This window comes from Sinocyclocheilus grahami, unplaced genomic scaffold, assembly GCF_001515645.1.
Source record: "Sinocyclocheilus grahami isolate Dianchi unplaced genomic scaffold, SAMN03320097.WGS_v1.1 scaffold79.1, whole genome shotgun sequence".
NCBI lineage: Eukaryota > Metazoa > Chordata > Actinopteri > Cypriniformes > Cyprinidae > Sinocyclocheilus > Sinocyclocheilus grahami.
The window spans coordinates 527,811-542,403 of record NW_015505258.1 but is presented as its reverse complement, the minus strand read 5'-3'; the positions used below and the strand labels follow the sequence as shown (position 1 = coordinate 542,403).

General features: G+C 36.4%; 1 protein-coding gene across 1 annotated transcript; it reads left to right on the top strand.

The window, feature by feature from the left end:
• The first annotated feature begins 897 nt into the window (after positions 1–897).
• On the top strand, positions 898–7,431 carry LOC107586301 (ankyrin repeat and protein kinase domain-containing protein 1-like). Its single transcript, XM_016273584.1, has 9 exons — positions 898–1,527; positions 1,781–2,025; positions 2,180–2,241; positions 2,474–2,625; positions 2,734–2,783; positions 3,338–3,493; positions 4,095–4,186; positions 5,678–5,702; positions 5,817–7,431. Exons 1-9 carry the CDS (start codon positions 1,334–1,336, stop codon positions 7,070–7,072), a joined length of 2,232 nt encoding a protein of 743 aa, XP_016129070.1. The 5' UTR covers positions 898–1,333; the 3' UTR covers positions 7,073–7,431.
• The last annotated feature ends 7,162 nt before the right edge of the window (positions 7,432–14,593 follow it).

Below are 14,593 nucleotides of genomic sequence, written 5' to 3'. Positions count from 1 at the left end.
TCACATTATGTGTTTCCCTTTCAAATAATCGCCGTTGGAGGAAAAAAAGAAGCAATTAAGTAGTAACAAGCACACTGCCTTTGAGATGCATCTGTTTGTAAATCCCACCGCCAGGCTGGGAAACCTAGGGGCACAGCAGATTTACTGGCTTGAAGATCACTTAATAAAAAACATAGTGGCTTCTTGTAATTGAAAGTACAATCAAAATGGGCCCAACGGGCAATGAAGCGAATATATCACAGAACTGAAAAGAAGCAAACTTTGATATTAAATCTTTGAAAGTAGAGAATTAGACTATTTGAAACACTTGTGGTTGCTTGTTGCGTAATTACTCCTTCAGTAATTAAGGCCATTAGCTTATTGATTCCGTTATCATATGTTGTAAAAGGTCATTTACAACCGGTTCAATTGCTTTGCGCACTAGTACACACTGAAAATTACTGCCACCTTCACTGCATCATTACAAAGCAGAACATTATGACACGTTTTGACTGTGAATCTAGTTCTTGCATCAATATATACCCAAGCAGAAAATCAACAGAGCCCGTATTCATGTTGAAATGCAGTGGCTGGCTCTTTGTGCACTTCTTAAATGATGAAGTGTCTCTTTGGGTGGCCGACAAAGACTGAATCGCAGCGGCTGAATGCCAAGTCTCTCCTTCAAAGCGTTACCAGAGCATCGTCACTTAAAAGTGCTGCTCACTGCTTGATTGTTAATTACTGTTATTAGTATTATTACTTTATTCTTTGAAAGCCCGTCATTGAAGGTTACAGTAATTTGCATCACAGTTTGGCTTAGAATAACATTCGCTCCACAGCTTTTTGCTGATGTGCCAAGAAATTCAAGACATTGCGCTTGAGTGATTAATGAACAATGGGAAAACTTCCAGAGAACAACAGTAATTATAATGAAAACGTGACATGCACTTTATGTATCTGTTGAACTGTAAGACAATTAACCTTCAATTAAATATTTAGCATCAAATATCTTTGGACATTCCGCTGAAATATATTAAATAAAATGAAACTGCTTCTCTAACAACAAACTGCAAACATGCACACATGCCTTATGAGGCCATTCCTACTGTTATGTAAAAACATGAAGCTGGTATATCCGGTTATCAGGTGTCCCGCACAAATCTCTCAGCCTCACCTGTGTACCTCATTCAAAACGGGCTTTGTTACATTTCTATTCTAATAATCAGGGCTCTGACTCCTCCCACCAAAACCAGCAGAGCTTTTTGTTTAATATGTGTTTCCTTGACCTGGTTTCTGTGTGCCAAGAAGAAATGTCGAAGGGCACCGTCTTCATTTCCTGAGACTGGAAAACAAAATGACAGCAGCTAATTCCAGTGTACAGGATTCTTTAAGAGATGACAGCCTGGAGAGATTTACTCATTTTAAAAAAGATGAGTTTGAAAGTGACTGGGAGAAACTGGCTGAGCGCAAGTTTGGTCGTGTCTATAAGGTGAAGGTTAAAGTCTGGCGGGAAACATGTGCCCTAAAGACAACGACCAATGATTACAGGTACAAGTATGAAAGAAAGTAGAAGATTAAAACTATGTTACTGTTAAAACTATGAGATTGTAAGTAGTTGGTAGTTGTTCAAATGTATTATATCTGACTTATTGAAAGTTAACTAAAATAAATATGAAAAATATACTGTGTATTATGTTTGCATTTTTTTTATTCTGTATATTTTGTGTGTATATATTGTGTGTGTGTGTGTGTGTGTGTGTATGATTTTATACATACTATAATTTTATATTTTGTGGCTCAGGAACATGACACAGATGTCCAAAATCGGAAGACTGAAGTTCAATTATTTAATCTCCATTTATGGAATAAGCAAAGATCCACCTGGTTTAGTGATGGAATATATGAGAAAGGGATCCTTGGACAACCTCCTCAGCAGTCATTTCTTAATGTGGCCTAAGAAGTTCCAAATGATCCACGAGATGACGATGGGCATGAATTTTCTGCACAGCATCAAACCACCCATTCTTCTCTGGCAAAAGGCCTGGTGTAGAGAAGATCCCTGAAGACAAGCCCCCTGAGTGCGAGGACATGATTGGTGTCATGCAGCAATGTTGGCACCAAGACTGCAGCCAGAGACCGGCTTTCTCTGGTAACAAACCTCATTTTTGTTCTTGTTTCTGTTTAATGAAGACTTTTATAGGGCTTCTTCATCTGAACTTGAAACCAGCCAACATTCTTCTTGATGATCATCTGCACATGAAGGTGAGTCAGATACTACTGAAAATGGTTCTGAATTTATTTCTGGTAAAAATAAACTCCAAAAAGACTTTACAAGAAAGAAAATGTGGTTTTGGAAACCCTTATAATACAGTTGTATAAATTGCGCTTTTATCAGTTTTTAATGTTACTTTCTACATACAGTATATGCCTTGTTTAGTTGAAATATACAACCTCACAGTATTGTCGCAGTTTCAGACTTATTTTATCTATAAAGATTTCAGATTTTGGCCTCATTAAATGGGAGGAGTTTTCTGGTAAGACAGAGTTTATTGAACACCTGACAGCTCGAGGGAACATAAACTATGTGCCTCCAGAGACCTTTACCCAGAATCCTGAACCACCTGGAACAAAGTATGATGTTTACAGGTGAGAGTTCATAACTTAAAGAACTTTACAGTATGTGCAGAAATTGACATTTTGACAGTGAGTTATGATATGCCATGAAGTAAACATCTAAACATTCTCACTTTGCAGCATTTCTATTATTATGTGGGAAATTCTAACTCAGCAGCGTGCATATCAAGGTATATATTGTTCCTAATTTTGGCACTTTCCACAGATTTTTACACAAATTGTAGTTTTGCGATCATTAGATTATTATTTTTTTTTAATTTGTTTTGTAGGTTAAATGTGCAAAAATTATTTCTTATATATACTGTGTGTGTATATATATATATATTTAATTTAGATTTTTTTTAATAGTTAAAAAACAAACTTTTAAACTATATTTAAACATCCTGCATTTTGGTAATAAATATCGACTGCAAAAAATAAAAAAACAAAACATACATATACATATACATATAAAAGTATACATAAAACGAACATATGAAAGAATACAGAACAAAACAGCTTATAATATTCCTTTTTAACCACCTAAAGGTTGCCAGTCAATATTTCCGAACCATCTTCCACTCACTGTTTATTGAAGAAAATTAGTTCATAGCGAGTTCCTTTTCCTCTCTGTTTGTTTTGAGAGTGCTAGAAGCATAAGTGTTTGTTTACAAGTGCATTATTTGTAGTTTGTATAGTACAAAAATAACACTCCAAGCAATTTGTTCTATTCTCCTTGTCACAGGTCTGAATATGACAGAAATATTAATCAGAGTGTCATCTGGCAAAAGGCCTGGTGTAGAGAAGATCCCTGAAGACAAGCCCCCTGAGTGCGAGGACATGATTGGTGTCATGCAGCAATGTTGGCACCAAGACTGCAGCCAGAGACCGGCTTTCTCTGGTAACAAACCTCATTTTTGTTCTTGTTTCTGTTTAATGAAGACTTTTATAGGGCTTGATTATATACAGACAAAATGCATTCGAAAAGTCCCAGCAGACGTTTACTCTTCTGAAATAGCAATGAGCAACAAACCAGCATTGTTGCATCTTTTATCAGCCTCCCAGTTCCTCTGTGACTGTTTCTTCCTCAGGTCACCTTCAGTAAAAGTTCTAATTAAATTATTTGATTTAGTGACTGCGATAATGAATTTTAATATTCACTGTTTGTGTTCAAGCATTAAAGTAGTTTAATAAGCTTCTGCTAATTCTATTGCAGTGTCGTATTGTATAATGAGTCGAATACAATTAATCTCGTACATCAGATTGCTAAAAATGCAGTGTGATTAGCACAGTTATATCCCCTGCGCTATGATTTTATCTCATACACTGCCCAGTTAAGTTGCTCCTCTATTAAAGCGGCTAAAAGGCTGTCAATCATTGGCTGGCCGTTTGCACATTTTTATCCAAATGATCACTCTTGTTTAAGAAGGCCTGATAAAGAGCTAGAGCAAAACTGCTACCCCAAAGTGACATTCAGCTGTATCATCTCCATTTCTCTGCAGAAACCGTTCGGTTGACTGAAGTCCTTAGTGAAGTCCTAAAAATCCCAGACACGAATGCAAGGTGTGAGATAAGAAAGCGTCTACCTGAACAGGTAAGTGACTCTTCCAGTGCATGTTTAGACCACAGTACACTGTCAGCACATAAGGTGTTAGTTTGAGTAATACTCAGGGATCTGTGAACACATTCCACTATTTTCTCCTCTAACTTTGGAAAGGAAAGATTCGAACATGGTAAAATACTCAATGCACAAAACAATTTATACCAAACTGTTTTTTCTAGACTAAAGAGTAATTCATCTTTTTTTAAATTTCATAAACACTTGAAATTGTTCCACCTATATGCTGGTTAGGTATGTTTTGAAGCATGACTGCTGATTTGAGCTGGTTTAAGCTGGTAATGTGCTGGTCCTAAGCAAATAGCTCCTGCTCAGGACCAGCTTAAACCAGCTCAAACTAGCAGTCATGCTTCAACCTAACCAGCATATGCTGTTTTTTCAGCCCAAGAAAAATAGATTGCGGCTTAGCTTGGTCCAGTATTTATACATGTTAGTCGGACTACAATTGGCGGCAATGTTGAACACTTGCTTGATGATGCACAACATGTTTTTAAACATGAAGATTAGCTTGACTAGCAAGACTACAGCTGGAGACCTGCTTTCTATGGTAACAAAACTCATTGTTGTTTCTGTTTCTGTTTAATGAAGACTACAATAGGGCTCAATTATAAGCACTTTAGTCTGACTGAAGGTGTGATGCAATTGACCATTCACAAAGAGCTTGATTGACAGGTGATCTGACCAATCATAATGCTGAATCCGCCATCTTGCCAGACAAACAAATCATACAGGACAGATTAACTTTAATTGTGTGTAAAAATTGTGTGTAATAACGTCTTTCCGCGGTTGAGATAAAACATGTTCTGATGTTCATTCATGTTTATTTTGTGCTTTAAGTAAATATGAAAAGACAATCGGAGGCAATACAGTGATCTGTCACGACACATTAAAGAGCCACAAAACGGTATTTATTGATTTAAATTTCTTTAAAAAAAGACAAAATTTGAAAGCTTAGACCTTGTTTCATACCAGAAGTAACCTGCTCTGTCGGTGTGTTGTCAGTTTCCTCATTGCTCCACAATGTATTTTTACTGTGTGAGAACATGGTGTGTGGCTTGAGAGCGGCATTGCTTGTCGGACATAACAAGAGTAATTAAGGAGGGCGGGTTTTTGCGAACGGTCAATTGCAGCACGACTCTTCAGTTGGCTTCAGGGGGCATTTACACATCACTGTTTTCAGCTAAAAATTGAGAACTTTTTATGTGTTATGTCCTTTCATTTACACAACAACAGTATTTTTGGGGGCCTGAAAATGCAAACTTTTGAAAACAGGTTTCGAAAGTGCAAGTTTTTGAAAACAATGCTCTTATCATCTCTGTGTAAACGAGGAAAACGCAAGGTTGTGAAAACCATGACAGTGAACAAAAAATGCACACAAACTTTTTAAAATCCATGACAGTAATTAATGTCAGCAAAATGTGTTATTAGTCACAAAATAGAAATAACATTTTGGTTTCTCTCCATTAGCCAAAGAAAACAGCTGACTCCTCAGGCAAGTAGTTTGTCCAAGTCCTCACATTCAACCTCTTTTTGTTTTGTCTGTACAAACTCTCCACACTCTTACTCTATATAAAACTGAGTATCCATCCAATTTTCTTCCCCACAGATGATTCTAGCGCTCACTCTCTCCTTGTAAAGAAAGACTTTGAGAGCTTTAAGAAAGTTCTGCGAAAAGAGCACGTGTCTATGGTCTTCCGAGACAACAACTCTCTCCTTCATCACGCCGTGGCAAGCGGGGACACAGAAAGCGTGCAGATGGTCCTGAATCTGGGAGCCTCGGTGAACTGCCAGAGTGAAAAAGGCTACACCCCACTCATCGTCGCAGTTCTGCAAAAGTTTTACGAGATTTGCAGCTTGCTGACAGACTGTGGGGCTGACGTCAATCTCAGCGATGGCGACCAGTGGACCGCGCTGCATTTTGCCGTACAGGCTGGCGACGACAGAGCCGTTCGCCTTTTGTTAGACAATAAGGCGAGAGCCGATGCCAAGGAGAAGGACGGGTGGACGCCTTTGCATCTCGCTGCTCAGAACGGCCATGAGCACATCGTGAGAATCCTGCTCCGGCGTCTGGATGCCGTGGATGAGCAGGAGTGCCAGTCTGGCCGTACGCCGCTTCACGTGGCTTCCATTTACGGTCACGTGAACATCGTCAACCTCTTGCTCAAAAACGAAGCTGACGTTAACAAACCAGATAACCTTCAATCCACTTCCCTACACTTGGCGGCAGACGAGGGGCACTTCAGGGTGGTCCGTTTGCTGGTTAATAATGGGGCTGATGTGAAAACAGTCGATGAGCAAAGCTACAGTCCCCTACATTTTGCCGCTCTAAAGGGTTACACAGGTATCTGCAGACTCCTGTTGAGTAAAGGAGTCGACCCCGATATCAGAACCTATCAGAATTGGACAGCCATGCACCTTGCAGCCCTAAAAGGCCATCCAGAGACTGTCCTCATGTTGGAGGAGCACCATGGCTCAGTCAGTGTCCAAGGGAAAGACGGCTGGACTCCTCTGCACCTTGCTTGCCATCATGGGCAAGAGGAGGTGGTGACGGTGCTGCTAACAGCAGGTGCCGACCCAAACCTGGCAGAGGATAATGGCTGGACACCCCTTCACTTAGCCTGTAACAGTAGCTGCTTCCCTAGCGTTCTGCAGCTGATATCTCACCAAGCCAATGTGAACGCCCAGAATAACAGCCAGTCGACGCCATTGCATTTAGCCGTCCAGCTCAGCAGCATCCCAATCATCAAAGCCCTGCTGATGAATAATGCACAGCGGGATATGCAGGACTCGAAAGGATGTACCACCTTAACCTTGGCTCAACGGTGCAACAATACAGAAGCCGTGGAGCTACTGAACAGCTAGCACACCGGTGGAGATGCTGGCGGAGAGCGAGCCATGTTTGGTGACAACTCCACCATTAGAGGGAGTGCAGCATTGATTTCTGCTATCGATTTCCTTCCTCCTGCAAAGCCTGTTCTTATAAACAGTCTTGCTGTTGTTTGTGATTTAGATTCCTAGAATTGAACACCTTTGTTTGGGTTTGGTTAAGAGCTCAGGTGTGTTCTCAGAATGGAAGTGTTATGAATGAAGGATTTTATGACTAGCAGTATGTAGTGGAAGTCAGCATAAAATTGAAATGGAGTTAGTTTATTTATCTTGAATAATTTATAATAGTATGTTATTCCTAAGAAGACAATTGTTTGTTTTTGTAATATTTAATAAAAAAATAATGAAATAATGAAACGACTTTCTATATCTGTTTAGTCACTTAGGTCGCACAGGCTATGATCTTGATTTATTCATCCTCATGTTGTTCCAAAATTGTATGACTTTATTTTTTTTATCTGTGGAACATTTAAGACAATATTATGAAGAATGCTGGTAACCAATGCTGGTAACCAAAGTTTTGGTGACAGTTGGCTTTCATTGTATGGAGAGAAAAAATAAATTTTTCAAAATATATTCTTTTATGATCCACAAAAGAAATAAAAATCAATGTAACAACATTAGGGTGTGTAAATGACTTTCTTTTTTGTTTTTGAGTGAACTTTAAAGGGTTAAATAATTAGACAAAACAATTATTTAGCACACTCACATTCAGTCTGGCTTCATTCTGGTGTATAACAATCTAATCTATCCACACATTTTTTTTATTGCTGAATATCCTATTTAATTTAAAAACACATCATTTTAGAGGAGTACAATAACCTATTAATGGTAATTCATGTTGACAAAATTGCCTTGATACCTAATCATGTATTTAACATGATTCAATACATTCATACTTTGATGAATTCCACTACTGTCAGATATGCACATGCCATGGTGAAAAAATCATAACCATTCATGGCATTCAAATGGCATGTAACTTTCACAAACAAAAGCCAATAAACCTGTTTGACAACATGCTTATAGCTTCCCAGCAGACTTCCATTCACGTTCGACAAGCTCTGTCCTACACACAAAAGGCAAAAAAATTTCAGTTTTTCTTTTTTAATAAATCTGCAAAAATGTCAACAATTCTGTGTTTTTCTGTCAATATGGGGTGCTGTGTGTACATTAATGAGGAAAAAAAATTTACTTAAATGATTTTAGCAAATGGCTGCAATATAACAAAGAGTGAAAAATTTAAGGGGGTCTGAATACTTTCCGTACCCACTGTATATATATTATAATTGAACTGGTAGTATGGTAGACATTACATTATTCATATTTAACAGGTGTAAACTTGTGACTGAATTGCACAAGATTTGTATTATACAAACGGTAAGGTACATTAAACATGACATCATAAGATATAGCTTGAATTACAGTGTTCATTTCAGTAATACTATTCACATACTCTCTTGTGTCACAGAGAAAGTTGTAATGTGGATTCAGAGCTTTGGAAGCAAACATTGCTTGCGTCTTTTTTCCTAAAGTGAATATGTTAATAAAACATCAATGCCTTGTGAAGGAATCTGAACACATGCAGCCCATTATCACAGACTGTGGTTTGCACTGCAGCCTCTCCACTGTAATGTACATGACACTTTATATGTCTCATTAAAGTCTGCATGATAACAAAAGTGTCTACAACACGAATTGATGCAATCCTCATTCATATGCAGTAATATGAAATTAAACAATCTTTTATGTAATCTTTTTCTCATGCAGAGGAACCGAGATTAGAAAGTTCAGAAAATGTATGGATAAGATCATTTTCCTGTCATGTGTCTAATTCCAAGTAAGGAAAAAAAAAAGAACCATTCTGCTCAGTGTGTGCTTGTGTGTAAATGCTTACACAGTAAACCAAAAATCCTCAATTAAATGTAATTAAATAGTTGTTAGTGTTTGGATCCTGCTTGGAATTTATGAGGGAACATTTTTCTTTAAAGCTTCAAAACATTCATAATACCAAAGCTGAAAATATTCCCCGTGGACTGTTGTTAATGCACCAAAGAGCATCATACATGCGGATTAGGTTTAAATCTCCACAGCAAATTTGATAAAAATGAATTTATACACAAGACTGCACATCCAAAGAAATGTGCTGAAAAATACAGTACCATCTCCGAGAGGAGATTGCTAGTGAAGTATGACCAATTATTGCTCTGTCAGACTTTCATTTCATTACTTTTGGGTCCTTTAGGCAAGCACATGGATAGCTCTACTAATGAGTGCTTGATTAAGTTTTACCCAGCATGCACTGAACCCTCGTCCAGAGAATGACACCATGATTTCACTGTCAACACATTAGCTGTTGCTATAATAGACCATTAAAATGATTTTGTTTACATAATTGCTATAGTAGGAGGCCATCACTGTTGTCACAAAGAATGCCATTTTCCATCCCATGAATTATGTTAGCTTTGAGGTCATCTTCTAAAAGTTGACAAAATAGCATTTAGATATTATATTTCAAATACGCAGTATTTCTCTTCCTGGCAAACTGACCAAAAATACTGACAACTCATCCTGCACTACACAGATTTTGCTTTCTAGAATTTTGAAAATACCTATGGAAAAAGAATACAAATTATATTTAAAACGTACCACTTTCTTAAGATAGCAGAAAGTAACTGGTCACTCTTCATGAAAGTTTTTTTTTTTTTTTATATTATTCATTTAATAGGCATGAACTAAATATGTCAAACTCATATACAATAGTTAAAAATGATAAGCTTACTCCGGACTTGTTGAAAAGAATCATAATATAGGCTTGAAATTAGTACTGCATTGATTATTTTATGAACACGTCATTAAATTCAGTGCCAAAGGAAAATATATCTACTTGTTTTTTTATTAAAGAACCTTTTTGTTGCCAAGAATCTTTAGATGCTTCTCAGAACACTTTTATAGAACTCAAGAATCCCAAAAGTCTTCTACCTAGGACCAACTCTCTTCCAAAAAACCTCTGAATCACCTTCTTAGGAGCAAATTGGCAAAGGTGCTGATACAGGATTCAGTCCCAAATGTTGTGGTAATTTGAAATAATGGTTTACAGCTTATTCGTCACATTGACTGAAACAGCAAGATTAATGCAAGAATTGCTGGATAGGATTCAAGATTCCTTAGAGATGTGCAAATAGTCGTGCAAAATTTTTTGCCACTGTTGTTAATTTAACATCGCAATATGGCAGAATGAGGTTAATGTGATTTTTTTTTTTTGACAAAACCATAATATTGGAGTTTCACAGGCTACTGTATTCTGGCCAATGATATTAATCTTTATAAGGCTTCTTGATAACATTATTCCTCATCTGGCACATGACGGCATGATCTTGATCTATTTTCAGCTGAAATTCTCAGTGTGTTATTGTGACATGATGCCTCATCAAATTGAACCTTGACAGGACTCCAGTAGATCTTCATCGCTCAGTCTCTTTTCATCTTGGTTGAAGGTCACACATTTGTCACTTCCTGATGCATAAAATACCAAGGAGTTTCTCAACTGGCCTTCACTGATATGGGTCACATGCTGCACAAAATGGAAATTAGATAAAAAAAATTTATTTTAGTTTAGTTGTTTCACCCAGAACAGGTGGACATGGATTTTATCTACTCAAAAACCTTGTGTGTGTGTGTGTGTGTGTTTTTTTTGTTTGTTTTTTGTCAGAGGAGATTTGATCAAACATAATGTAAATAATGTTTTTATAATGTAGGGCAGGGATGGGCAATTTTGATAATGAAGAGGCCAGATTGCTAATCCACGTCCACACACCTTTTACACCGTCTTACTCAATTTCCTTTTTATTGAAGGAAATTAAAGTATAACTAATGTCATTTGTTTTTAAATATTTTATTAAGTATAAAACTTGTGCAGTTATGCTAATTCAGAAGGAAAACTTTGTTGTCGGTGGACAGAAATATTACCCCGACAAGCCAATGTAAACATTTCAATTGCATTGTCTGTAAATTTGCAACAAACAAATATACAGAGGTCCTTTTTTTATTAGTAGCCTACAGAACATTCTCAAAACAACCTAGAAGGACAGTTAAAAAGGGCTTAATTTAAAAAAAAAAAGTTATTCTAAATGGTAGCATAAAATAACCTGGTATCTGCAGGATTTTTAAAATCAAATTTAAGACCTTTAAAGACCTTTTTAAGATCTGCACTTCACATTTCAGCCTTTAAACAATTTTTTAAGAAAAGGGATGAGTCAAAAGTATCAATTATTATATTAATTTAAACAATTATTATCAATTAATTATTATATTAAATAACATATAAATATATCTTAGTGTCTTAATTGTTTAGATTTTTATAATGCATTAGCTTTTTGTCAATCCATTAGTTCACATTTTAAAATATGTAGCAAAAATAGCAGATGGGCTTATTGAAAAAGCAAATTCGTTCTCTGCCAGCAGGTGTCACTTTCGTTTCTGCGCATATAGTGGTTTCCCCAGTAACCGCAGTAACTTACACAAAGCAGCGCAGCGCTCAAGCTTATTCAGTGAAATCGTAGCTTTTTGAAGTTTAATCGTCATATTAATCCATATAGCGATTCTTGTCTTTCCGTCCCCAAAAACCTCTTATAATTTAGACTTTTTGTACCATTTAAGAGTTTGCATGGCCTTAAATGTAAACAATTTAACTGAAGACCTTTTAAGGACCCGCGGAAACCCTAATAAGAACATAGTCCAGTGCAAACATTTCTGTCATGCATTTGGCAAAAAGCTTTTGTTGACTATGAATTTTACCTTTGAAATTTGAGGCAAGTGCAGCTCTCGCATCCCCATTGTTTGTGAGCAGTGGTGTGATGGCGATTTAAATAAAATACAGATTTCCAAACATAGGGGTATCCACTTGAACTTGGTAAAAAGATAATCTGTTTACCATCTTGACTTGAAAATACTGTTTTCATGGTCAGTTTTTCATTTATTATTTGCTAATGTTAATGAATGTTTACATTACAGTGCACATGCTACTACGCTGAAATTAATAGGGGAGCGGCTGGAAACTATAGTGACCTCTCCTGGTTGGAGATAGTATTAACATCATAAACTGAAAGCAATTTTTATGTGACTTGCTTTTCAAATGTTTTAAAATTGATCATCCGAGTCTAATATGATCCAGCGGGCCATACTAAAAGACACTGCCACCAGTTGCCCATCCCTGATGTAGGGCATTAAATGATATAGTTTTAATTTTAGCGCTATGCTCTAATGCTCTAGTTCTTTTTTCTAGAGAACTAACAAGCAGATATTGAATGGCTTTCCTGAGGTAAACTAACGTCATGATTGTTCGCTGTGATTGTTATGGATGTCTTTTCATAGTTGACTGGATGATTACATGAGAGACAATACACATTTGTCAGTTATACTGTTTCTTTCAATATACCCTCCAATGTTTATTCATGTTTATTTCATGCTGTAACTAGTAGTGAGACCTGATCTGTCATAGCTACCACATTAAAGAGCATCAAAACAACATTTGTTGTTCATTTATTGTTTGAATTTAATTATGAAATTAATGGCATTTAAAAGCGTAAACAAACAAAACAGTCAAAATTCAAGTTGCTTATAATCGCATTTCTCCATGCCCCCTTGCGACATAAGACCCAAAATAATCACATATCTGTGCGTCACGTGTTTTTTCACTAATACATAATTCTTATCTAGTAGGGTAAAATTGTGTTAGATGACACAGCCTTATTTTTTTCTCTTGAGCATTGATGGAAAAAATAATAATTCATCTCAACACATTTAATGAATGGCTACGCTTTTCTTAATTCTGTCATTTTATCTAAATATTAACATTTGTGAGATTTAGTGTCTTTGGAAAACAGTGACTGTGACACTGTATTACGCTGAATATCAAAGGAAATATTCAAAGACGTAGGCCGATGTATAAGAAATTTCATAAAATTACCTTTTAGATGAATTCCTTTACAGGGATTCTCCTTTGTTATTGATTATTCAATTGTCAAAATAATTGTGAAAACACAATTTTAAATAGTTGCTTTAGTATTTTACATTAATGAAGCAAAACTAGGCTATATAATATGATAAGATTGATATCAAAAGTCATTTATTCATTCTGCACAAGTTTAACGGGGAGGCCAGTAGTGGGATAAGGCTTCTTTGAATAATTTTGTTCTATGACAACTAATTGAGCAAATGTTTCTATTTATTTCCCTTAATAACGTATTGGCTAATTGTAGCCTATTTTCCTGTAAACTGCACTGTAAAAAAATATGTGACATTTATGGTAAAATACTGGCAGCTGTGATTGCCAGAACTTCACCGTTAAACATAAAATAGCAACATTTTAGGTTTTACAGACTTAACTTAAATTCACAATAAAAAAAATGTATTTCATTAACTGATGTAATGTTAATAAACCAGCATATTTAAGTATTTTTGAAGTAGTTTTGAAACATTGTAATACTGATAACCACCAATAACAGGTGGTGATGAGAAAGTCACATGATGAATCAAAGCTCATCACAAACAGCTCTTCCACAGGCTGAGAAGGCATATATATATATATATATAGAAGGTGCACAGTGTCATTCACACAAACACTAAACCCTATCATGGTGACACACGATACTGAAATAATGCAATAAACATTCATTTAACAACATTAGATGTAAGATAAAACCCTAATGTACACAAATGATAAGAAAAAACTAAGAAGAAACAGTTATTTCAACGGAAAAACAAAATATGAAGTGTCATGCACGGAATTCTGGGAACGTCAATTTACGTTTTTTCACTGTAAATTATATAATGACTTTTTCTTTTTCACTTCCAAAAACCGTAATTTTAACAGTATTTTACTGTAAAATTACATTAAATTTAATTACAGTTATTCACCGTATATAGTATGGAAACTTACTGATAACCAATTGTACAACCAAGTGTAGCACTTTTACAGTTTTTTTACTGTTAAAATCACAATCATTTTTTACAGTGTGCTTTAGTGGAAGTGTCTGCTTAGAAAATGAATTTATATGGCAGATCTAGTCAGATCAAAATTCCCTTCAAATCAAAACACAGCTTTACTTTGATTTGAAGGGATGGGAGAGCCACAGTTCAATGCCATTTCCTCAAATAATTACATAATTGTGTGGACAAATGACTTCTATTTGCAATTCCTGACAGCATTGCCCTGTTAAATGAATCAGCGCTGTGTGGTTTGACTGGGTGGGGTGTGTGGAGGACGGTTCAGTGGGCAGCAGGAGCACTCTTATTAACACATCAGAAAAACAAACACAGCACCTGCCTGTGGCTCAGCTGGCCCAGCTTAATTCTCTTTAGTTGGGCTCATAGGAGGGGGGTAAACGTGCCAAGCAAGTGATTATAGCTTCAGCGCTGTGGGAGCCCTCACACCCTCCCTTCCTTTCTCTCTCTTTCTATCTACTTGCATGCACAACTCATTCTCAGCCCAACATC

Bases quoted from the DNA above. Each gene is read 5' to 3' on its own strand.
- LOC107586301 (XM_016273584.1), top strand. From the start codon at position 1,334: ATGACAGCAGCTAATTCCAGTGTACAGGATTCTTTAAGAGATGACAGC. The intron at 1,528-1,780 runs GTACAAGTATGA...TTTGTGGCTCAG, and splicing joins ACAACGACCAATGATTACAG to GAACATGACACAGATGTCCA. The intron at 2,026-2,179 runs GTAGAGAAGATC...AGACTTTTATAG, and splicing joins TCTCTGGCAAAAGGCCTGGT to GGCTTCTTCATCTGAACTTG.